The 26,614-nt window shown below is 47.3% G+C and overlaps 1 protein-coding gene across 3 annotated transcripts in view; it reads right to left on the bottom strand.

Moving 5' to 3' along the window:
* Positions 1-26,614, bottom strand: part of CRLF3 (cytokine receptor like factor 3) — a 44,758-nt gene that overhangs the window by 9,067 nt on the left and 9,077 nt on the right. For 2 of the 3 annotated variants that reach the window (XM_068263227.1, XM_068263226.1), the window contains exons 2-3: positions 2,972-3,179; positions 1,627-1,714 (exon numbers count right to left, since the gene is read on the bottom strand). In XM_068263227.1, the coding sequence (XP_068119328.1) occupies positions 1,627-1,714; positions 2,972-3,125 (242 nt within the window). In that variant the 5' untranslated portion in view covers positions 3,126-3,179. Of the gene's footprint in view, positions 1-1,626; positions 1,715-2,971; positions 3,180-23,413; positions 23,586-26,614 lie in introns of those variants that run through there. The other variant, XM_068263225.1, reaches the window with a different exon arrangement.

The raw sequence follows: 26,614 nt of genomic DNA, 5'->3' as shown, positions 1-26,614 counted from the left end.
CCGAAGCCCTGTACTGAAGACTATTTGTGTCTCCAGTACAGGGCTTCGGGCGCCATCTTGCCGTAGCCCTGTCAGCGCGGAAGACAAGAGCAGGAGGAATGTGGTCCCGGGAGCAGCGCGCCAGAGGCCGGAGACTTCTGCCAGGTAAGTAAATGCTTTCTTTTTCAGGTGAAATGTGCTCCCATTAAGTTTATTTTCTGGTGAAATGTTTGCCCGCATTGCGTTTATTTTCTGGTGAAATGTTTCCCCGCATCGCGTTTATTTTCTGGTGAAATGTTTGCCCGCATTGCGTTTATTTTCTGGTGAAATGTTTGCCCGCATTGCGTTTATTTTCTGGTGTAATGTTTGCCCGCATTGCGTTTATTTTCTGGAGAAATGTTTGCCCGCATTGCGTTTATTTTGTACTCACATGTTTCCCGCATTGCGTTTATTTTGTACTGACATGTTTGCCCGCATTGCGTTTATTTTGTACTGACATGTTTCCCGCATTGCGTTTATTTTGTACTGACATGTTTGCCCGCATTGCGTTTATTTTGTACTGACATGTTTGCCTGCATTGCGTTTATTTTCGACTGACATGTTGCCCGCATTGCGTTTATTTTCTACCGACATGTTTGCCCGCATTGCATTTATTTTCTACCGACATGTTTGCCCGCATTGCGTTTATTTTGTACTGACATGTTTCCCGCATTGCGTTTATTTTGTACTGACATGTTTGCCTGCATTGCGTTTATTTTGTACTGACATGTTTGCCCGCATTGCATTTATTTTCTACCGACATGTTGCTCGCATTGCGTTTATTTTGTACTGACATGTTTGCCCGCATTGTTTATTTTGTACTGACATGTTGCCCGCATTGCGTTTATTTTGTACTGACATGTTTGCCCGCATTGCGTTTATTTTGTACTGACATGTTTGCCCGCATTGCATTTATTTTCTACCGACATGTTTGCCCGCATTGCGTTTATTTTGTACTAACATGTTGCCCATTGCGTTTATTTTCTGGTGTCCGGGATAACTGTTACTGCATTTATTATTTAATGGTCATAGATGGCTATGTTTGCTGCTTTGTGGTTACGGTATACTATTAGCATCACACAGTTTCTGCACACCCATGATGCAAAGTCTCGTTTGTCCACATCATGGCGTAAACACTGCTTTCTTATGCCTCGCTGTTACATCATTTCATTAGCTCCGCCCATACAATGTCATGGCCATGCCCATTTTTCACCGCGGCGCAACCACCCGCCCTTAGTTTTCGTCACTGCGCGCTCCTCAGTCCCCCCCACTTTTCACCGTGGCGGCGGTTGGAGAGACAGTAAGTGATCAAATTTGTGTGTGTTTTTGGGGGGGGGGGGACTTTCGAGAGGCAGTCCAGTACACTAATTTGTGGTGGGGGGCGCATTTTCAGTGTTTGCCACAGGCGCCATTTTCCCTAGATACGCCTCTGCATTGACCACCTCTAAACACCACATATATCCTCACTGATCACCAGATGCCATCTTCCCCACACCATCTGTCTGCCGTACACGAGCGCTGTCATTGCATCAGAACTGTCTTCCCCCATGAGAACAATGGCGTCACACTCCACTAGTTTGGTCCTCTATGATTTTGAAGTAATCTCACCTGTCCAGCTGGATGTGGAGAGCTTTGTTGGTGAAGTTACACAAACTCTCACGTTCTTTCCCAGTACTGCAGGACACAGCGACCTCACCTGTAGAGAACAGGCATTACACCATAAGTACGAGTACCATTGTGCAGGCGGGCACACACAAGCAGCATAACAGCAGGACTTCAGAAATGTCTCAATCCGTAACACGAGGCAATGACACACTGGCATGTCGCTAAAAGCATGTAGTATGCTGTTCATACAACACACTAAAGCTGCCCATACACAACACAATATTGCGGCCTAATCGACACGATTTGATAATTTTCTCAAATCGGAAGAGAATTTGTGACGCTGCGTGGGCACTTGATTAATTAATGTCTGCCCAATCGGCTGCACAGGGGTAACGGAGTTCGATACTATGATTCCCTGATGGACCCCTGATGTAAAGTCTCACCTCTGACCCTGACCTCCTCCGTTGTCCGCAGTCACTTAACACCTGAACCACGTGGCACCAGGCATGTGTGCTGTCACTACACACACCTGGTGCCACATGGTACAGGGGCTTGTGGTGACGCCTAATGCTGGAGAAGGATGGGATCGCACCGGTGGACAGCTGAGACTTTACTAAGTAAGGGGACCTGGGGTTCACTTTGACCCTTGCAGGCAGGAAGGCAGCAGAGCTAAGACAATTTGAGAAACCGGTCTGTGGTGTGTCAGATTTGATCAGAGAGGGATCAGCCCATACATGGAGTGAGGCATGGCTACCTTAAAGAGACTCTGTACTGAAAAAACATCCCCTGGGGGGTACTCACCTCGGTAGGGGGAAGCCTCAGGGTCCCAATGAGGCTTCCCTCATCCCTGTAGCTGTAGGCAATCCAGCACTGGCTCCCCTGAAGTCTCCCACAATCCTGGCTCGACAAGCCTGACAAGCTAGATTTATTTATCTTCCCTGGCTCCAGAGGGGTGCGCTGTTACGGCTCTCAGCACGGAAATAGCCGATCTCTGTCGGGTCCGCTCTACTATGCAGGCGCAGGAGACTTGCACCTGCGCAGTAGAGCGACCAGACAGCGATCGGCTATTTCCGCCTATCTCCGAGCGGAGAACCGATACTGCGCATGCGCTGGAGCCGGGAAGGTAAATATTTACATCCCTGCTGTTCAGAGGGACACAGCGAGACCGCCGTGGGACACAGGAGGATGGGGGAAGCCTTGATAGGATCCAGAGGCTTCCCCCACCCGAGATGAGTACCCCCCCCAGAGGAACTTTTCCACGTTAAAGGTTTTCTTTAAGCTATTCTGCTCCCTTCACACCTATGTCCATAACAGTGCACAGTACTCAGACTACCATAATATCAGCCACCTTCTCGGAGGAGATTCTCAGCCGTGCTGACCCCATGTTCCAGTAGCTTCTGACAATCGTCCAGAGGTTTAATGTTCTCATGCTCAATGGAGTCCACTTGTTGAAGGAGGACAGCCAGCCTCTCGTCCAGCATTTTACCCACAGCGTTCTTCATGTCTTGGAAATGTTGGCGGAGAGAGTCCCGTGTGTGCGCCGCACTCTCCTTTATCTAGAAGAAGAGAAGAGATAACAGGATCATCCCAATGCTCCACCTCTGTATGAAGTGTGACCATGGCAAGGGGATTAGCTCATGCAAGTACCATGGTTTCACATCTCGTAAGCACCACTTTCCAGCATTACAAAGCTGACATGGAGTTCAAAATATAGATTACCCAGCAAGCTAGTGGTGAACAGAACTCCTAGGAGTGCATAAGGGGCTACAAAGGACCAAAAAGCCCTCTTACTAAAAGGTTATATGAAACAAAAGTTTGCCTTCTTAGAACAGAAAGTATTTGCGATTATTCGGATTGGAATGGGCATATGATGTCCAGCCTATAGGGACAACAAAGCATGATTTGCATATTCAGCAGTGAAGCGTCGTGGGAGACATCATATGCTCACTCCAATCTGAATTATCGCAAACACCTTCTGTTCTAAGAAGGCAACACAAGAAGAAAAACGCAGAAAAAAATGCAGCATGCGGGACACTTTTCAATTGTATCAATAATCAGAATAGCATGTAAAAATCACAAATTCCCAGTGATGCATTTGTTTGCAGGCAAACTCGCCTATGCGCAGGTGGGGTAATTAACCACTTAACGACCGTCGGCGGGTCGTTAGTGGTATAGCATGGAAACGGACACTCGATCGAGCGGCCTTTCCATGCCAGTTCACGGAGACTGTCTCCGTGAACAGTGTGCGAGCCGCCGATTGCGGCTCGCACGCATAATGTAAACAGGCGGGGAAGAAATCCCCGCTGTTTACATCATACGGCGCTGGTGCGCAGCAGCGCCATGACGTAGATCGGCGATCCCCGGCCTCTGATTGGCCGGGGATCGCCGGCATCTGATAGGCAGAAGCCCATCCTATCAGGCGCAGGACGGATATCCGTCCTGCGCCGCTCAGAGGGGAAGAGAGAGGGAGGGATCTGAGGTGAGGCCAGAAAACGCTGCGGAGGGGGGCTTTGAGGAGCCCCCCCCGCAAATCAATAATAGCCGGCGGCGATCAGACCCCCCCAGCAGGACATCCCGCTAGTGGGGAAAAAAAGGGGGGGGGGGGAAGTCTGATCGCCCTGGCACATACCTGATCGGTGCTGCGGGCTGTAGAGCCCACGCAGCACCGATCACTGGAATATCCCCTGGTCCTTAAGTGGTTAATGTCTCAGCTAGGTGGATTTCATGTAGCGGAGGGACTAATTATACCCCACCTGTGCATAGGTGAGGCTGCCTGCAAAACATGCACCAGATGAGAGGGATGTGGAGGCTGCCATATTTATTTCGTTTTAAACAATACCAGTTACCTGGCAGCCTTGCTGATCTGGCTGCAGTAGTGTCTGAAATACAGTGGATGGGAATGCATAGAGTATGTAAGCATCATCGAGCGCAGAAACATCATATGGATTCAGTGGGGGCAAGATTCCCCAGGAGTGAGGACCCTCACCACTGGTGCTGTGAGCCCTATTACATAAAACTGATGCAATCCACTGATTAGGACATCAATTCCTGGCTTGTTAGTATAATTACTGCATAAGCAATGGATACTTGCAACTACTGGCCCTGCAGTGGTGTGCTACATATTTCAGCTACTCCATAATGTTACAGACGCCATATACTGGACCAGTGACTGCCGCACTGTGTGCTATATACTGCACAGTATTTGATTAACAGATACTGCATGTTGTGCCACTGACTGCAGCAAGGAGCACAATACACTGTATATGACTACAGAAGAGGCTATTACGGGACGGTGTAACACACATACAGCATGCTGAACTGGTGACAGCAGTGCTGTGTGCTATATAGCCTAGGTTCTCAACATGTGGTACGCATACCCCAAGGGGTACTTCTGATGGTTCCAGGGGGTACTGAAGCTTGATATACTTTACCAAGAATAACAAATTAAAGCCCCATCTACACGATACGATTCTTTGTACGATTCAATTACGATTCTATTTACGATCCGATTAAATCCGACATGTCCGATCAGGATTCGATTCGATTTACTTTTGCAAAACAATGGCAAATCGAAGTGAATCGAATCGAATCCCATTAGGACATGTCAGATTTAATCGGATCGTAAATAGAATCGTAATAGAATCGTACAAAGAATCGTATCGTGTAGATGGGGCTTTAGCGTTTTAGAAAATGATAAAACTTATTTAACACCAAATTAGTATTTTAGCTAATTGAAAGCAATAGTAAATGCTTGGACATTGTTTAGAACCAATTATCATGTACTACGATTAAATATATATTTGTCAAGGGGTACTTGTGATAATGTTTACTATGCTAGGGGGTACTTGGTGAGTAGAGGGTTTTAAAAGGGGTACATACCAATAAATATGTTGAGAAACACTAGACAGTACAGTGACACACATAAAGCATGCTGGGCCGATGACTGCAGTGTTCTTTGTTATACAGTATATACATTACTGCAGAAAAGGTTGATGCATTCAAATACTGTATAGTGTTACAGTTGCCATATGCTTGGCCAGTGACTGCAGTGCTGTGTGCTATATACTGTACATATAGACAGTCATATACAGCTACAACATAGTCCAGAGAAATTAATCCGATAACTACACTGTATTTTGCAACCTGCATCTATGTTTGATATATTCAATCAGGACTGTACTTCAGCAATCAACAGCAAGTAATGCCAGACCTTTTCCTTTTCTCCAGGCTGTGTTCATTCCTGTATCTTTGGTCTGGAGCACACTAGCCGATCTGGGAGTATAGCACTGTCAACCCCATCTGTATTATAGAGGTATTGAAGGTCTCTACGATGGGTATAGTGCCCCCTAGAGAAGATATGAGAGACCGAGAGCCCAATGGTGCAGTACCACTATGAATAGGAGCAAGGTGTAATGTAAGCCGATACCTCACAAAGGTAAGTTGCAATCCTTGCAACCACCATATGCGCTTGTGGGAGAAATAACTGCCCCCGCTCGGTTAACCAGGTGAAGCTGGATGCTGAGTGGTTGCTCTCCAGAGTTGAAAAAACCCTGTAAAGTTATAAAAACCTCCTCTGGAAGTCTAGGGCTATACTGATAACTGTGGTGGAGGCATCCAGTATATCTATGGTGGACCTAAAGCAGGCATGGGCAAACGTGGCCCTCCAGCTGTTAAGGAACTACAAGTCCCACAATGCATTGCAGGAGTTTGATAGCCACAGTCATGACCCAAAGGCAAATGCATTGTGGGACTTGTAGTTCCGTAACAGCTGGAGGGCCGAGTTTGCCCACGCCTGACCTAAAGCTATATACTGTATCTGCCCATAGTAGGTAAAAAGAGGCAATCGCTTACCTCTCTAGATGATATGACTCCAGGATAATGGAAAAAGATTTTATTCAACAAAAACGGTATGACAACGCGTTTCACAGGTACTTGCCTACTTCCTCAGGTCAATTCAAAGAGTTGTGCATGTATCGGTAATAGCAGTGAGCGCCTCTTTTTACATACTATGGGCATATACTGCATATAGCTTTAGGTCCACTATAGATATACAGGGTGCCTTCACCACAGTTATCAGTAACTGTATTACAGAGCTGCCACTGATTCACAACTGAGTGCCCGCTGGTTTTTCCAGGGCTGTGGAGTCGGAATCGAGGAGTCGGAGCAATTTTGGGTACCCGGAGTCAGAGTTGGAGATTTCATTAACTGAGAAGTTGGAGTCGGGTGATTTTTGTACAAAATCCACAGCCCTGGTAAGTACTAGACTAAGGAGTCGGAGTCGAGGAGTCGGAGTCATTTTGAGTACCCGGAGTCGGAGGTTTCATAAACTGAGTCGGAAGATTTTTGTACTGACTCCACAGCCCTGGGTTTTTCTTATTATAGTGATTGGACAGCAACAACATGTAGGGCTGATGACTACTAGAATTGTACATACAGCATATAACTACAGGGAATGGTGTACACAATACAGATACGGCATGCTGTAGCGATTGCAGATTCTTTAAATACTTGTATAGAGCTGACATTTTCTGCAGCACAGAGTAATATAGTCTTGAGGTAGAACGGTCCCTCAGAGGAGCTCACAATCTAATCCCTACTCTAATCACTAATCCATCGTAGTCCAGAGTCAAATTTTGGGGAAGTCTACTAAACTTAGCTGTGTGTTTTGGGGATGTGGGAGGAAACCCATGCAGGCACAGGGAGAACATACAAACTCTGTGCAGATAGAGCCCTGCCTGGAATTCAAACCAGGGAACCATCACTGCAAGGTGAGAGTGCTAACCACTACACCACCATGCTGTATATTACTATAGAAGAGTCTGATGCAGACACAGTGATAAACACAGAATGCTGGGCCAATGACTGCAAAGTTATGTTATATACTTAATTGTTATGCAAAGTTATGTAACATTGACACTTACCATGTTTACTGCACTTTTTCTTATGTTCTGCCTGTCTGCAAACATCTACAAGTTGCATTGCAATATGCATCCTCCCAGTGTACCTCACTCCATATTCATTTCATCTGCTCTGCTTTGCTCACCTTACTCAGCTTCTCATGAACTGTTAGCTCTCCTGAAATCTCTCTCTCCCTCCAGCAGCTCAAAAACCTCACAAACATTTAAATCCCATTCACATTTGCTTACGCTCTCCCTCCTACTCTTACTTGCTGCTGGTGATATATCGCCTAACCCTGGGCCACAGCCTGCTGCCAGACAAGCATCCCCTGCTGACCCACTTCACAGCTCTCTGTCCACAAACAACTTCAACACCCATCCTCGCCCCAACCTCATTTCCATCCATCCCACTCACAAGCACATGCTCCCCCTACCCTGCAGTCTCTGGAATGCCAGATCCGTCCGCAATAAACTTACAGAGGTCCACAACCTCTTCCTCTCCAAATCCCTCACCATCCTCGCACTCACTGAGACATGGCTCACCCCCTCTGACTCTGCCGCAGAGGCTGCCCTCTCATACGGGGGGCTTCACCTCAGTCACACCCCCAGTCCAGACAACAGGACCGGGGGAGGGGTGGGTCTGCTCCTCTCCCCATCCTGCACATTCCGTGTCCTCACTCCACCTTCCTCCCTACAATTCACATCATTTGAGGCCCACACTATCCGCCTCTACAATCCCCTCCCAGCCATTGTTGCAGTCTTATACCGCCCTCCGGGCTCCACACGACAATTTCTCGACAACCTTGCCTCCTGGCTCCCACACATCCTCTCCTCTGACCTCCCCACCATCATCCTCGGGGATTTCAATATACCCATCAATGAACCCAAGAACTCTGTTGCGACCCGGCTACTCACCATAGCCAACTCACATGGCCTAGTACAACACACCAACGCCCCCACTCACACTGCACGTCACACTCTTGACCTTATATTCACTAAATCCACCACCATTGCAGACCTCGACATCGCACCATTTCCACCCTCAGACCATTACCTTCTCGCCTTCAACCTCCTCACGGAAGGCACCTCCAAACTACCAGCCCACCCACCTGGTCGATGGCAGCGAGACCTACGCAAGCTCAACCCTGGCATCCTTGCTGACTCCCTCCATGGCCTATCCTCCACTCTCCCCACCCTAACCTGTCCTAATCTTGCTGCAGCTCAGTATCACCAAATTCTCTCATCAGCCCTAGAGAAAGTTGCTCCACCAATATTCCGCCGCAACCGACCCCCTAACCCCCAGCCCTGGCGCACTACCCATACTCGCAACCTCCAGAGGGAAACACGCGCCACTGAACGAAAATGGCGGAAAACTCGACTAAACCAGGATTTCCTACAGTACAAGACTAACCTGCAGCAGTTCCACACTGCCCTTGCTCATGCGAAGCAGGAATACTTTACCAAGCTCATCGGAGCACAAGCTTCCAATCCCCGGCGTCTTTTTAGCACCTTCAACTCCCTGCTTAAACCCACCCCCCCACCTTCTGTTTCCTCCCTCTCTGCCACAGATTTAGCCACCCACTTCACCAACAAAATAGTCTCCATCCGTCAGGAAATATCCAATCTTCAATCTTCACCTCCCACCTGCTCACAACCTACTCCTTCTCCACCCTATCCTCCCCTCACTTCCTTCACTCCTACTACCACTGAGGAGGTCAACCACCTACTGCAGACTTCCCATACCACTACCTCCCCCCTTGACCCTATCCCTTCTGATCTACTTCAGCCTCACTTCACGGATCTGGCCCCAGTCCTCACTACCATGTTTAACCTCTCCCTATCCACAGGCACCTTCCCCTCAGACTTCAAGCAGGCCACTGTACTGCCTCTGCTCAAGAAACCCTCCCTCGACCCCTCGCTACCCTCCAACTACCGCCCGATCTCCCTCCTCCCCTTCGCCTCAAAACTCCTTGAGCGTCTGGTTCACAAACGCCTGACCCAGTACCTCAATGCCAACTCACTACTAGACCCACTGCAATCTGGATTTCGGCCTGCCCACTCAACCGAAACGGCTCTCACCAAAGTGGTCAATGACCTTGCCTTAGCTAAAGCTGAAGGTAAATACACCATTCTCCTCCTCCTTGACCTTTCAGCAGCTTTTGATACAGTAGATCATCCCCTACTCCTCCAGTCCCTCCAATCCATGGGCATTCACGATCTCGCCCTGACCTGGCTTTCATCCTACCTCTCCAACCGCTCCTTCACGACCTCCTTCAATGAGTCCTCGTCCACCCCCAACCACCTCTCAGTGGGAGTCCCCCAAGGCTCGGTCCTTGGCCCCCTACTGTTCTCCCTATACACATCCTCCATTGGCAAGGTTATCTCCTTCATGGGTTTTAACTATCATCTGTATGCAGATGACACCCAAATCTATCTCCACACCCCTGACATATCCACCACTACCATGGACAAGGTCTCCTCCTGCCTATCTGCCATCTCCTCCTGGATGTCCGCTAGGTTCCTAAAACTAAATCTAGACAAAACGGAATTTATGATCTTCCCACCCCGGTCATCCCTGGACCTCCCAGATGTGCAGGTCACTGTTAACCACACTACTATTCACCCTACCTCTCAAGCCCGCTGTCTGGGTGTCACCCTGGACTCCGCACTCTCCTTCACTCCCCACATCCAAAACCTCACAAAGTCCTGCAACTTCCACCTTCGTAACATTTGTAAGATTCGCCCTTTCCTGACCCCTGCCACCACCAAACTCCTCATCCATGCCCTCATAATTTCCCGCCTCGACTACTGCAATGCCCTTCTGTCTGGACTCCCTAAGACCCGAATAGCCCCACTGCAGTCCATCATGAATGCGGCTGCCAGAATTATCCACTCCTCCCATCGCTCCACCAGGGCGGCTCCCCTCCGTGAATCCCTCCACTGGCTTCCTATCCAGCCCAGAATCAGATTCAAGATATTGTGTCTGACCTACAAATCCATCCACAAAACCTGTCCAACCTACATTTCTGATCTTACTCAGAGATACACACCAAGCCGCTCACTCCGCTCCTCCAATGAACTTCGCCTGACCGTCCCCCGCATCACCCAGTCCCATGCACGCCTCCAAGACTTCTCAAGAGCCGCTCCGACACTATGGAACTCCCTACCTCCACCCATTAGGGCAGCCCCCTCCTTCAACACCTTCAAGAAGGCCCTCAAAACTCACCTTTTCACTCTTGCCTACCACCCCTCACAATTGCTCTAAACCCACAGCCGAACTCTGGTCCCCTACCTCTCGTGTCCCTACCTCTCCCTCTAGATTGTAAGCCTTTGGGCAGGGTCCTCACTCCTTTTGTGTCCTACCTGATCATGCACCTCTATTACTGTGCACCCATGCTATGCATTTGAGTGAACCTAACTTGCCTAACTCCATGCTCCCATCCAGTGACTGACTAAGCATTACCTTGTACTCATACTGTGCTGTGTGATATGGTTTTCTTGTATTCCTGTATTGTCATATTGCTGTTTGTCACCCCTAAATATTGTCTGTAACCTAAATTAATGTCCAGCGCTGCGTAATATGTTGGCGCTTTATAAATACAACAAATAAATAAATAAATAAATACTGTATAGTACAATAGTTATGACTACAAAAGAGGCTGATACAGACAAAAAGCACTATAGGATGGTGAATGCAGCATTACACAGGTAGCCGTGGTACCATGAGAGCAGAGGTCTCCCATCGCAGAAGCACACAGGAAATGGTGTAAGGGGCAGAGGAAGTCAGACTTCCTGTGTTCCGCTGCAGGGGGGAGGGGGGTAGGTGAAGCTGCACAGGGGAAAGCAGATACAACAGGTGTGTCATCATGGCACAGTCCACACTAAAAGGTATCAGGAAAGTAGCCTACATCCTGGCTGCCCAGGTCGCAGACACAACACTGCAGCTGCTCCTGTACATGCCCTACAAATGCATTCTCAATATATGGTCTGTCAGTGGCCTCCTGTGTGTTCTGCTTTTTAGTGTTCCTTATCAGGGATCACACACAGGGCAATACACCCGTTCCATCTGACAGATGATCAGTTGTAACTGAAGCTGAACAAGTTTAGTAACAGCTTTCCATTCTGTTCCCTCAAGAAAAACAAAAGTTTGCTTTCCTAAAACAGAAAGAATTTGCGATAATTCAGGTTGGAGTGAGCTTGAGATGTCTGCAAAGTTCTCTTGTTCCCTCAAGAGAAAGATCAACATCACAACAGTCAAAGCAGCAGGATATTACCTCTTCTAAACAGGAAGGCTTATTAGAACTGCTATTTGTCTATACAGCTCAAATATCTTTTGTGGCACTGTACAGATACGAAAAACCTGACAGATAAGGAGGATAAGAATAATTATATGCAGCATAGAACCCCTTATACAATGCAGTGTTCTCCCCAGAATTTTTTTCCAGCCGGGTGGCATGAAGTAGTAGCCGGGTGGCATGAAAAATTAGCCGGGTGGGGAGAGATGAAAATGCGGGGCAACTATGCTTACAGCATAGGAGGAGGTGAGGCGGTGAGCCGATGACAGCCGGGTGGTCACCAAATCTAGCCGGGTGGAGCACCCGGCTAAAAGAGTCTGGGGAGAACACTGCAATGTAAAAATGGCAATGACTCCCATAACAGCTTTTGGGTCAGCACTCCATTAACCAGTAATTTCGCCATAGGGAAACATGGACATCAGTTGTCCTTTCAGTTATAAAACTTACAGCAACTGATATAGTGGATAAGGGCCCTATGGCTTCCAGCTTCTGGAAAGACAAGCCTGACTAGATCTAGTCAGAACTGGAAGGAATCATCCGAAGAAAATCGTGAGCTTTTGAGAGGAACCGACGGTGAGGTAAGTATGTAATATTCACTTGCAGGTACACCATGTGTTTATTTTACATAATTTAACTCGGTTCAGGTTCATGAATCAACTTAAAGGACAAATAAAAAGGAGAACGCTATGGAGGCTGCCATATTTATTTCCTATTATGCAATACCAGTTGCCTGGCTATCATGCAGATCTTCTGCCTCTAATACTTTTAACCATAGACCCTAAACTAGCATGCAGCAGAACAGGCATTTCTGACATTATTGTCAGATCTGACAAGATTAGCTGCATTCTTGTTTCAAGTGGTTGAATCAGACACTACTGCAGCCAAATCGATCAGCAGGGCTGCCAGGCAACTGGTAATGTTTAAAAGGAAATACATATGGCAGCCTCCATATTCTTCTCGGTTCAGTTGTCCTTTAAAGGAAAACTCAAGTGAGAGCAAATTAAAATTGTGGATGAGGGTTATTGTTTAGGAAGACATTCACTATAACCGAATCATTGCCATTGGCTCACTGGAATCTTTTTCTTTTTGTGTGAACTTATCCAATGACAGTTGTTTTTGCCTCCTTTTGAGGATTTCACTGAAACAGGACACTGAACATTCACTACATGTACTATGCATGTAGATCAAGATGTTACTTGCTCATACAGTCTAAATTTCATTAAAAAAATTCTTGCCTTGCAAAGTACATGCAAACCTTGCAGTCCAAGCTTTCACTGTGGAACGATCTGTAAGATTAGCATTCAGTATAGAGAATGATCATATGCTTTCCCCGCAGACATGTTGATGCAGATCACAGATAAGACACGTGTGTGCTCTCTGCAGCACACACACTCTCAGAACAGCCATTGTCACTGGCTTCCCACACACGAGTCACAGACGCGACTGACGGGAAGATGAAGAAAGAAGTTTACACAAAGCATTCATAGTGAGAGCAGAGACAGGAAGGTGGTGAGCGATAGGACGCCATGTGTGTCATCACACCCTGCACTGCTCCTGTCACAAGTATATACACACTAAAGGGAACCTGTCAGTTTGTCATACTAATAAACTGACACTGCGGCAAAGCAGGTCACTGCCACAACATTACTTAAAATATGTTACACTCCAAGGTCACTTCTGCTCCACCTAGACACCATGCAGCCGCAGTCATACACTTACCTGGCCACTCCAATACATCCTGCCCTCCACAAATCACTACTGCATTCTCTCAATGGACTGTGGGCATCATAGGCAACGACAAGTTATAAAAGACCTGATGCAACACAAGCCACAGAACATTTATAGTGTGGATTTCTCCTGGCGGAATCAAAACACCAGAGCTTCAGCCGCTAGGACGCGCTCAATAGGCAGTAGCAGTGCTAGGGAATCTTGCCCAATGTCTCCTTACTGAATAGGTGCAGGCTTCCTGAACAGGAAGAGCCGAGATTTGAACTCAGGTCTTCCGGTGTCAGAAGCAGAGCCCTTAACCAGTACACTATCAAGCAACTACCAAAGCAGGCCTAAGCTTGCATGGCAGATTGGATTCTGAGTGACACCAGGTTGACACAACACATGTACTTTGCAAGAGATGTGGGGATAAATTATCAAAGCTGTCATATGTATGGAACTCAGTCTTGTGACCATGTGCCTTAATACTGTTATAATGGTAAAAGTCCTATCAATACTAGTTTGGTCTATTAGGTGGTGCTTGTCTGCCAGCTATCAAGGAGGTACACCTTCATCTCCAAGGTTGTGCAAGTTTCCCAGCTATTATAGGAGAAAGCCTTCACCTGCAAGGTTGTGCTAGTCTCCTAGCTACCACAGGAGGTACACCTTCATCTCCAAGGTTGTGCAAGTTTCCCAGCTATTATAGGAGAAAGCCTTCACCTGCAAGGTTGTGCTAGTCTTCTAGCTATCACAGGAGGTACACCTTCATCTCCAAGGTTGTGCAAGTTTCCCAGCTATTATAGGAGAAAGCCTTCACCTGCAAGGTTGTGCCAGTCTCCTAGCTACCACAGGAGGTACACCTCCATCTCTATTGGCTTAACCAGTTTTCCAGTTATCGACATAGGAGGTACAACTTCATCATCAAGCCTGTGCATGTAGAAGGTCCTGAGTACTGTTAGAATACATATTGGTATCTACCTTTGTAGGATCACTAACTCAGTAAAGGGTCCAACATCTGAACCGTTGTGATCAAAAACATAGGGTATAGTGGAGTTCCTTCACCCTACAACAGCGAAAATTTTAGAGGATTTCTTCTTGAAATGATCTCAAAGCACTCAGTTTGGATTTGTGCCAATTATAGTGGGTACACCTTCATGTCTATGGCAGTGCCTGTCTCCCAATTCTCATAGGAGATACACCATCTCCATGGCTAATGCAGTCTACCAGCTCCATGGCTGAGCCCATTCTCCAAGTTCTCATAAGAGGTACACCTTCATCTCCATGACTAATGCAGTCTCCCAACTCTCATAGGAGCTACACGGATACTAGATATCAAAGGAGGTAAACTTTCATCTCCATGACTAATTCAGTTTCCCAGCTATCATAGAAGGTACACATTCATCTGCATTCTCACAGATATCATAGGAAATAAATCTTCATCTCCATGGCTGTTCCAGGCTCCAATGTATCATATGACGTAAACCTTTTTCCTTATGCTTCAATGGCAGCACTAATGGGTAGTAGCTCCGCCCCTACTACCTCACAGGATCATAACTTATAAATCCCTGCCTCTCCCATCATCCCATGTCTTTTTTCCTATCCTCACCTCATGGGATCAAGGTAGCTGGTAGGGATTTTTTTCTTTGGATTCCCTATTTTTATTTTCCCCTTACCTGACTGTATTTACAGTCATACCACCCAGTTGCCTCGCTGGGTGAAGATATACAGAGACTTTAAATAAGTCTAAAATATGTGACCCCACTCTGTTGGTCTTTGGGGTCAGTACTACAGTTCAGGGGACGATTGATTGACCGCTAAATGCAGTCAGATGTTCCCTGATAGCACGCACTTACTTCGCTCTAAATGGGCGATATGGGCGGGTGTCCTTTCTTTTTCATCCTATGCTGCTGTCCTCCTCGTGGCATCTAGGCCGTAGCGCTTCCAAGCAAGATGTCCCTGCGCATAGGGCTGCAGTGTGGAGCTAGCGTGCGTTCCATATGCGCTCCAGAGCTTTTCCGGGTCGCTTCCTCTCGCGTCACGGCGAAGGGGCGGGGTTTCCGGAGAAGCCGCGCGCTGATTCGCGCAGAAGCGGCATGTGGCAAGCGAGGGACGTACTCGGCTACGTCATGGGGCGTGAGCGGTCCCAGATACATTTAAACTGCCTATCCTCTGTCGGGCGGCTGTCAGTGCCAGATCGCGCAGCGTGGAGGCAGCAGGACAAGCTGATAGAGATAGAGCATAAGGGTAGCTATAAAAGAGATTGCTAGCCACCTATTTATGCTTTATGTTGAGACGCTAGTGTTTATACTTTTGCTACTATTTTCAGACCTGAAACTCGTGCAGCTGGTTTTCAGCAGCCATCTATAATGGACACCCAGATGCCCCCAAGAGACCAACAATCTGTTGATAGGTAAGGGGTGGTAGGTAGGTTCTTAAAGCTACATGTGCACTATTTATTGGCACAAAAGGAGGTTTTATATCGGTCTATTTTTTCTTTTCTCTCTTTCTCAGCCCAAGGAAGAAGCGAAAGAAATCCTCTAAAGAAGAATCCTCGCATCATCATAGAGACAAATCCCCCCGGGGGGAGACCTCAAAACCACCACCATTTCGCCCAGACCCCAAACAATGTTGGGCCTGTACTAAACCAGTTATGCCAGAAAAAGTAGTATGTGAAGCATGCTTCAAAGAAATGGCTAAACAGGCAGAGCCAGATCCAGTAGATGTTACGGATGTAATTAAAAAGGTGGTTCAAGAGTCTATGGCAGAATACGCAGCCGCGTTCTCGCAGCAGGAAGATGCACAACAATTCAACCAGCCATCGACCTCGGCACAATTTGATCAGGAGGAGGAAGATTTAAATGTAGGTTTCGACTTCAATCTAGTACCAGCGTTTGTGAAGTCAGTCAGAGAAGCTATTGAATGGGAAGATATAGAAGAATCCACTGAGGGAGAAAGAGCCCCCAAAACTTATTATACACATTTAAAGAAAACAGTTATCACGTTTCCTTTAATGAAGGAAATCGAGGACGTAATTCAGGAGGAGTGGCAGAAAGTGGAAAGAAAGACACCGTTCAATAACCGGCTATCGAAATTGTATCCTCTTAAGCAAAAGGAAACATCCCCGCTTGACACTCCTCCGGTAGTGGACGCCGCTGTGGTAAGGCTAGCGAAGCATGTCACATTGCCATTAGATGACTCAGTTGCTTTCAAGGATGGAATGGAAAAGAAAATAGATCAAGATCTGAAGAAAGTCTACTCAGTGTGCGGAGGAGCATGCAAACCGGCGATAGCCTTAACATCGGTGGGAAAAGCCTTGAGAGCCTGGGCTGAGAACCTGGAACAGGCGATAAAAGCAGATGTAGACAAAGAAGCAATACTTTCGGCTATCGAAGACTTCAAGATGCCGGCTTATCAAAACAAAGATTCCAACGTCTTCAACCAAGAGAGAGATACTCAGAAAGTATTTATCAGACTTGGTGATAAAAAAGGCGGTGATACAAGTGCCAATGTCTCAGGTGAATCAAGGCTTTTATTCGCAACTGTTTTTCGTCAAGAAAAAGACTGGGGACCTAAGACCAGTGATGGATTTGAAGAAGTTAAATTCCTACATAATACAGAGAAAATTCAAGATGGAGTCACTTTACACTATAACTACATGCATAAGACCGAACGATTGGCTGATCTCCGTGGATCTAGAAGATGCATATCTTCACATACCGATTCAGGAAAATCTGCAGAAATACTTGAGGTTCATGATAGGAGACTTGCATCTTCAGTTTACGTCCCTTCCATTCGGAATTTCTACAGCGCCAAGGACCTTCACCAAGGTATTGATAGAGGTGATAGCGTTGCTGAGAATCCAGAAGCTACGCGTTTATCATTATCTAGACGATGTGCTACTACTCGCAAACAGTCTGGAGGAGATCTTAGAACACAGAACGATTCTCTTGGACACGTTAACTCGTTTCGGGTGGAAGATAAACAAGGCGAAAAGTCAGTTACAGCCAACCCAGGATCTCATATATCTGGGAGCTCGGTTTCAGACTGCAAAGAACATGATATCTCTTCCTCTGGAGAAGATCCCAGTAATCCGGTCCAGAGTGGCAAAGTTCATGAAAAAGCAGCAAGCATCGGCAAGGAGCTGTATGAGATTAATAGGGACTATGTCTTCGACAATACCAATGTTGCCTTGGGCACATTGGCATCTCAGAATCTTTCAGTGGTACTTCCTAAAACAGTGGGACAGGAAAAATCTGACACAAACCATCAATCTCTCATCGGTAATGAAAGACAGTCTGGTTTGGTGGCTTCAGCAGGAGAATTTAACGTCTCATCTGCCTCTGAAAAAGGGTCCATTTCTAGTAATATCCACGGATGCCAGCAAGCACGGCTGGGGAGCGACCCTTCAAAATTCAGTGATCCAGGGGACATGGACAACCCAGGAATCTTTGCTGCAGGCGAATATACTGGAGCTGAGGGCAGCTTTCCTAGCCTTATGCCACTTCAGGAACCAGATATACAGCAGAGAAGTTCAGATAAAAATGGACAACAAAACGGCAGTATGCTATATACAAAATCAAGGTGGGACTCGCAGTAGAGGAATTCAGAAGGATCTGCCACAAATGGGGGAAGCCACAAGTAGACCTTATGGCGACCAGAAACAACAGGAAATGCAGACGTTTCCTCAGCCGTTACCCCTGTCAGGAATCGGAAGGAATAGATGCTTTAACTGCACCTTGGAGATTCACGAGGGCATATGTCTTTCCGCCTATACCGTTAATTCACCGCCTGCTGCTCAGGGTCAGGGAAGAGAACGTAACAGTACTGGCGGTAATACCGTTCTGGCCCAAAAGGCCGTGGTTCCCTATACTTCAACAGATGTCAGTGGGGGTTCCGATGACTCTCAGGCCCACCCCACGGCTGCTCCATCAGGGTCCAGTATTTCATCCCGACCCATCATGTCTAAATCTCACAGTATGGAGATTGAGAGGAGGAAACTAAAAGATAGAGGATGCTCAGAAGCCGTGATTGACACACTACTACAGGCTAGGAAGGTCAATACAAGTTCTACTTACTACAGAATATGGAACAAGTTCATTTCATTTGCATCCACGGAGGAATTTGATCCGCTGAGACCACAGCCGCAGCACATCTTAGCCTTCCTCCAGACTGGTTTGGATAAGGGATTAGCATACCATACAATTAAAGTTCAAGTTTCGGCACTTTCCGCCCTGACAGACTATAGATGGGCTTTGCACCCGTTGGTTAGACAATTTACCAAGGCTATCTTCCGAATGAGACCCCCAAGGAAGATAATCTTTCCGGCATGGGACTTACCTTTAGTTCTGGACGCTTTGTCAAGATCGCCTTTTGAACCTCTGCAAGACTCCTCCTTAATCTTACCCTAAAAGCGGTTTTTCTAACAGCAATATGCTCTGCCAGAAGGGTTTCCGAGCTCCAGGCACTCAGCTGTCGGGAACCATATCTCACCTTTTTTAGGGATAGGGTACGAATCCGGCCGGTCCAGTCTTTTATACCTAAAGTTCCATCGGAGTTACACCTTAGTCAGGAGTGGTCATTACCTGCATTTACAGAAGTCGACTCGACAACTCTTCATCCTTTAGATGTGGCTAGAACATTAAAGCTCTATGTACAAAGAACCGAGGCTATTCGTAAATCGGATAGGTTATTCGTGTCACCCTCCGGATATAGGAAAGGCCAAGCGGCTTCATCCAGAATTATATCTGGTTGGTTGGTCCGCACCATCCGAGAGGCATATAGGGCTATCAACAGAGACCCTCCGGAGGAAATCCGGGCACACTCTACTAGGAGCCTAGCGACATCATGGGCAGCCTATGCCAGAGTGACACCAGAAAAGATTTGCCAAGCAGCTAATTGGACTTCTGTCAATACTTTTGTTTCACACTATTTAGTAGACACCTCATACTCTACTTCAGTAGATTTTGGTAGAGCAGTAATTACCTCATGTCTACAGAATTCTGAATTGTAATAAATTTTGTTTTCTTTCACCTGCAAGTGCTTCTCCCTCCCTTTTTTATACGTAGTTCCCATTAGTGCTGCCATTGAAGCATAAGGAAAACGGAAAATTTAAATACTTACCTAACGGTAATTTTCCTTTCCTGATGCTTCAATGGCAGCACAGGGTACCCACCACAAACCATTCGGTGAGTATCTAGACACAAGACATGGGATGATGGGAGAGGCAGGGATTTATAAGTTATGATCCTGTGAGGTAGTAGGGGCGGAGCTACTACCCATTAGTGCTGCCATTGAAGCATCAGGAAAGGAAAATTACCGTTAGGTAAGTATTTAAATTTTCCGTTATCTTCTTCCATGCTGTGTCTGTCTTCCAGCTATCATAAGCAGTACAACTTCATCTCAGAGGCTGTGCCAGTATCCTAGGTATCATAGGAGGTAAACCTTCACCACCATGGCTGTGGTAGTCTCTCAGCTATAAAAGAAGGTAGATCTTCATCTCCAAGGTTGTACCCGTCTCCAGGCTATCATAGAAGGTACACCTTCATCTCCATGGCTGTCCCATTCTCCCAGCTCTCATAGTAGGTAAACCTTCATCTCTATGGCGAAGGAAGTCTCCCAGCTCTCATAGAAGGCACGCCGTCACCTCCAAGGGTGTGCATATCTCCCAATCATGATAGGAGGTACACCTTCAACTCCATGGCTACTGCAGTCTCCCAGCTATCATAGGAGGTACACCTTCATCTCCATTTCTAAGGCAGTCTTCCAGTTATCTTAAGAGGTACGCCATCTTATTTGCTAAGGCAGTATCTCACCTATAATAGTAGATACATCCTCTCTATGGTTTCTGCAGTCTCCCAGCTATCATAGGACATGCTCCATCTCCATGATTACTGCAGTCTCCCAGCTATAATAGGAGATACACCATCTCCATGGCTACTGCAGTCTCCTAGCAATCACAGGAGGTACATCTTAATCTCCATGGCTGAGCCAGTCTCCCAGCTCTCATAGTAAGTACATCTTAATCTCCATGGCTGAGCCAGTCTCCCAGCTCTCATAGGAAGTACATCTTAACCTCCATGGCTGAGCCAGTCTCCCAGCTCTCACAGGAAGTACATCTTAACCTCCATGGCTGAGCCAGTCTCCCAGCTCTCACAGGAAGTACATCTTAATCTCCATGGCTGAGCTAGTCTCTCAGCTCTCATAGCAGGTACATCTTAACCTCCATGGCTGAGCCAGTCTCCCAGCTCTCATAGGAAGTACATCTTAACATCCATGGCTGAGCCAGTCTCCCAGCTCTCACAGGAAGTACATCTTAACCTCCATGGCTGAGCCAGTCTCCCAGCTCTCATAGGAAGTACATCTTAACCTCCATGGCTGAGCCAGTCTCCCAGCTCTCACAGGAAGTACATCTTAATCTCCATGGCTGAGCCAGTCTCCCAGCTCTCATAGCAGGTACATCTTAACCTCCCTGGCTGAGCCAGTCTCCCAGCTCTCACAGGAAGTACATCTTAACCTCCATGGCTGAGCCAGTCTCCCAGCTCTCACAGGAAGTACATCTTAACCTCCATGGCTGAGCCAGTCTCCCAGCTCTCATAGGAAGTACATCTTAACCTCCATGGCTGAGCCAGTCTCCCAGCTCTCACAGGAAGTACATCTTAACCTCCATGGCTGAGCCAGTCTCCCAGCTCTCATAGGAAGTACATCTTAACCTCCATGGCTGAGCCAGTCTCCCAGCTCTCATAGGAAGTACATCTTAACCTCCATGGCTGAGCCAGTCTCCCAGCTCTCACAGGAAGTACATCTTAACCTCCATGGCTGAGCCAGTCTCCCAGCTCTCACAGGAAGTACATCTTAACCTCCATGACTGAGCCAGTCTCCCAGCTCTCACAGGAAGTACATCTTAACCTCCATGGCTGAGCCAGTCTCCCAGCTCTCACAGGAAGTACATCTTAATCTCCATGGCTGAGCCAGTCTCTCAGCTCTCATAGCAGGTACATCTTAACCTCCATGGCTGAGCCAGTCTCCCAGCTCTCATAGGAAGTACATCTTAACCTCCATGGCTGAGCCAGTCTCCCAGCTCTCACAGGAAGTACATCTTAACCTCCATGGCTGAGCCAGTCTCCCAGCTCTCACAGGAAGTACATCTTAATCTCCATGGCTGAGCCAGTCTCCCAGCTCTCATAGCAGGTACATCTTAACCTCCCTGGCTGAGCCAGTCTCCCAGCTCTCACAGGAAGTACATCTTAATCTCCATGGCTGAGCCAGTCTCCCAGCTCTCACAGGAAGTACATCTTAACCTCCATGGCTGAGCCAGTCTCCCAGCTCTCACAGGAAGTACATCTTAACCTCCATGGCTGAGCCAGTCTCCCAGCTCTCACAGGAAGTACATCTTAACCTCCATGGCTGAGCCAGTCTCCCAGCTCTCATAGGAAGTACATCTTAACCTCCATGGCTGAGCCAGTCTCCCAGCTCTCATAGGAAGTACATCTTAACCTCCATGGCTGAGCCAGTCTCCCAGCTCTCACAGGAAGTACATCTTAACCTCCATGGCTGAGCCAGTCTCCCAGCTCTCACAGGAAGTACATCTTAACCTCCATGGCTGAGCCAGTCTCCCAGCTCTCACAGGAAGTACATCATAACCTCCATGGCTGAGCCAGTCTCCCAGCTCTCACAGGAAGTACATCTTAACCTCCATGGCTGAGCCAGTCTCCCAGCTCTCACAGGAAGTACATCTTAATCTCCATGGCTGAGCCAGTCTCTCAGCTCTCATAGGAGTCTCCATGACTAGGCAATCTCCTAGGTATTATAGGAGGTACACCTTCATCTCCAAGGCTGTGACAGTCTCCCAGCTCTCATAGAAAGTATCAGAGGAGGTACACCACCATCTCCATAGCTGTCTGTCTCCCAGCTGAATAGGCACACTAGTGATGGGTCGTTCGCGAACGAGCCGGTTCTCAGTTTTGAAAGAGCCGATGCCTCAGCCGCCCCACACAGCTCTGATTTGCTGTGTAATAAAGGGCGCTGAGGCATGCTGGGAGATGTAGTCTTCTTCTTGCAGCTTGTAGGAGTGTATGGGGCGGAGCAGAGCAGTAGCAGGAGGGATTGCCCCAGTCAGAGAAGCAGTCTGGAGTTGTCATGGAGACGGGGGCGGGGCTTTTACTCCGATTCTGAGTGGTGTACAGTGATATTTAATGAAGAGCCGATTCAGAGCCGTAAGAGCCGGCTCTTTAATGGGAGCCGATTCTCCGAGAAGAGCCGGAATTCCCATCACTAAGGCACACCCTCATATCATATCACCTGTGTCCTGGGTTGGCTCAGTCCTGACATTAGGATAGAGCTACTCCAGTACAGTAGAGGATATTGAGGTTAGCTCCTAGTAGTTATACATTCAACAGGTCCTGTATAAATGGGATGGATAAATCTGTACAATATTGACATATTACTGGATGCTGGAAATCCCACCTTATCCTGACCAAGCCAAGGCCTGATATTGATGGATATCTGACCTGATTTTGCTGACCCTGAGATACTATAGTATGCTGCTGCCACTAGAGCCTCCTTGGCATAAGTAGTGTACTGTATAATACTGGGGCATGTATATAGTTTTGGTACTCTTCTTCTGTGTCCAGACCAGTCTCTTGTGTAAACCGGCATGCAGAATATTTAAGGGATTAAATCTATCTAGTATATGATTTTAAGGCAGTGCAAAGTTGGGGGGGATTCAAATTGGGGTACAGTATATTGGGGGTCCTCAACTCTTCTGCGTTAAATGCCTGAGATGCTGGGGTACTTTACAGTAGAGCCATCCTGATCAGTTCTCTCCCCAATCCCAAGAACGAGGCTAGGGGGCGCAGTATAGTATATTGGGGTACAGTGTGTTAGGGTTCTCACCTGCTCTCTAGCCAATCCCAGGCCCCGGAGGCGGAGCTGCAGCTCGGAACGGTAGTTCCTGGCGGCCTCAATACTTTCTTCAGCCTCCAGCAAAAGTTCATCAACATCGGCCTCCTCCATCCTCCCCCGGAGCTCCCCGACACCCTCCTGTTGCTTCTACTGCGGAAGAGCCCAACCCGACTACAAGTCCCGGCATCCCCGCGCCACGCCCCTTGCCCAGCCTTATTCACCCTGAACAGCGCAGCGCAGACTATCACGGCTGAGGCGCGCCCCCGTCCTGACACAACAAAAAAACTGCATGCATAAGGTGATCTGCGGACTTAAAAGAGAACCTGAACTGAAAATAAAAAGTCAAACTAAACATACACAGGTCATATACTTACCTCCCATGTAGTCTGCTCATCAATCTTTCTCCTCTCCTGCGTCTTGTTTGTCCACTGTGATCAATGGAGTTCTCTGTCCTCCAGTTTGAAAACGGCCATTACCCCATAACAGCTTCCTGGTCAGCACATTGTTAAACTGTTATATCGCCCACTTGAGCCATAGGGAAACATGGACATTATGCTAATATATAACTGACAGCAACTGGTATATTTCAGTTCTGACAAAATCTTGTCAGAACTGTCAGGGATCACTGTAGAAGAAAATGGTGAGCCTCTGAGAGGAACTGATGGTGAGGTTAGTATATAATATTCATTTGCAGCTACATCATATGTTTATTTTAAATAATTTTACTCAGTTCAGGTTCCCTTTAATGTCTGCAGGACGGTGTGCGCCCATGTTCTATCTCAATACATTACACACCACCAGAGCCTTCACTGATTAATAGTCCTCAGATCACATACGGTAGGAGACCCCATAGCGAGAACCACTTTTACCAGCATGTCATCTTTCTGCATACGTTATTGTGTCATGCCTAGTACACACCATACAATTTTCTGTTAGATTTTTTTGTTAGATTTTCTGTAATTAGATTATTTTCTGTAAAGTACTGGCAGAGACAGGTCATTATCTCTGATGCATTGTCTTCTGGTTATCTCCTGCTGAATAGAGCAATGCCCAATTGCTAGGCAGATAGATGCAGGGCCGGCGCTACCATAGAGGCAAAGGGGGCAGCTTCCCCGGGGCCCCGACCTCTGCTGAGGCCCCTGCAGTGCCGACCCGACTATATTCTGCATGTTCCAGGGCTCACACTTCTCCCCCAGGGCCCTGCAAGTAAAATAGCAGCCATAATTACCTATTAGTCCCGCCAGGTGAGCGGACGGGCAGCGCCTGCACTCCCTCCTACTCTATGACCCGGCGCATCACATGAAAACACGTGCCGGGTCATAGAGTAGGGTGACCATATTTTGATTTCCAGAAAAGAGGACGATCACAACAGCATGTGGACGTGGTCATGGGTGGGGCCAAATATACAAGACCTTAGCAGTGTGCTGTCCAGCTTTGCGGGCACGGAGGGCAGTTTGTTTTTTTTCCAGACCACATGGTGGAGGGCCGGCCACAAAATGCAATCAGATTCGCAGATTTCCCCACAAAATGCAATGAGATTGGCAACAGATTTCCCCACAAATGGAATCAGATTGACAGCATATTTCTCTACAAATGCAATGAGATTGGCAGGAGATTTCCTCACAAATGCTATGAGATTGGCAGCAGATTTTCCCACAAATGCTATGAGATTGGCAGCAGATTTCCCCACAAATACTATGAGATTGGCAGCAGATTTTCCCACAAATACTATGAGATTGGCAGCACATTTCCCCACAAATACTATGAGATTGGCAGCACATTTCCCCACAAATGCAGTGAGATTGGCAGCACATTTCCCCACAAATGCAGTGAGATTGGCAGCACACCGCAGGTAATCCAAACACCTCTACTCAGTACTCAACTGATGCAAACTGCAAGATGTGTGATTTTTCCCGATTGCAGATGTCATGCCTGCTACACTGATGCACTCAAACGGAGTTCCTATACAAAGTGCAGGAAATTGCAGAGCAAATCGTACCACTGTGCAATTTTTTTTCTCCTGCTGGAAAATACAGATGCACCTTAATTACGCAATATACCTGTTGGATTGGACAAGAATCACTGCAGAATGCCTAGAGTGTAATGGAAGAAACACGATTGAATCAAACAGCGCAATTGCGCATCTCTGTGGTAAACAGCCTTAAGCATTATTTTTTGTATTTCATTTCGAAATAATGATTAGTTTCTTTGCTAGCAGTTTCATTTTTCTGTAACACCGATGAACCTTCTTAATATTAAAGGGGTACTATGGTGAAAATTATGCTGTTCCATTATCCCCACTTTCAGTTATTTAAACTTAGTGGGAAGCTAAAAAAAAACAAACAGATATTTACCCAAGAGGGAAGACTCTGGGTCCTATAAAGCCTTCCCATTCCTCTCACAGTCCACTTGTTCTCCTGTAGGCTCCTCCGTTTGAATCCCCCGCTGCAGGAGGCTTCGGGAGCCCAAGTGCTCAGTACTGCGCATTTGTGGGTGCGCAGGCACAGTATGGAGCTGCTTGACTTCGGGAGGACTCGGGCTCCCGAAGACCTCCTGCGGCGGCAGAGAGCAGCATTCGAACTGCTACCGGGGGAGCCAGCCCTGAAACGCTGGGACCGTGAGAGAAGCGGTAAAGCTCTATAAGACCCAGAGCCTTGCCTCTCCTTAGGCAAGTATCTGTTTGATTTTTATAGGCTTTCCATGCACTGCAATATGGGCAGCATAAATGTCATCATAGATTGACCATAAAGGTTTCAACTAGATTGACAGCATAATTCATTTAGATCAGTAACTTCCGGCATTGACTAGCCCAGGCATGGGCAAACTTGGCCCTCCAGCTGTTGAGGAACTACAAATCCCACAATGCATTGCAGGAGTCTGACAGCCACAGTCATGACTCATAAAGGTAAATGCATTGTCGGATTTGTAGTTCCTTAAAGGGAAGGTCCAAGCAAAAAAAAAAAAAAAAGAGTTTTACTTACCTGGGGCTTCTACCAGCCCCATGCAGCCATCCTGTGCCCTCGTAGTCACTCACTGCTGCTCCAGTCCCCCGCTGGCAGCTTTCTGACCTCGGAGGTCAAGGCCGAATTGCGTACATTTTTACACATTCCCGCTAGTGCAGGAACATTAACGCATACATTTTTACGCGTTAGTGGTGCAACGCGTACATTTTTGTTCCTGCACTAGCTGGAA

Source organism: Hyperolius riggenbachi, chromosome 12, assembly GCF_040937935.1.
Source record: "Hyperolius riggenbachi isolate aHypRig1 chromosome 12, aHypRig1.pri, whole genome shotgun sequence".
NCBI classification, from domain to species: Eukaryota; Metazoa; Chordata; class Amphibia; order Anura; family Hyperoliidae; genus Hyperolius; species Hyperolius riggenbachi.
Note: the sequence above shows the minus strand (reverse complement) of the source record. Positions and strands in the feature narration are given on the sequence as shown.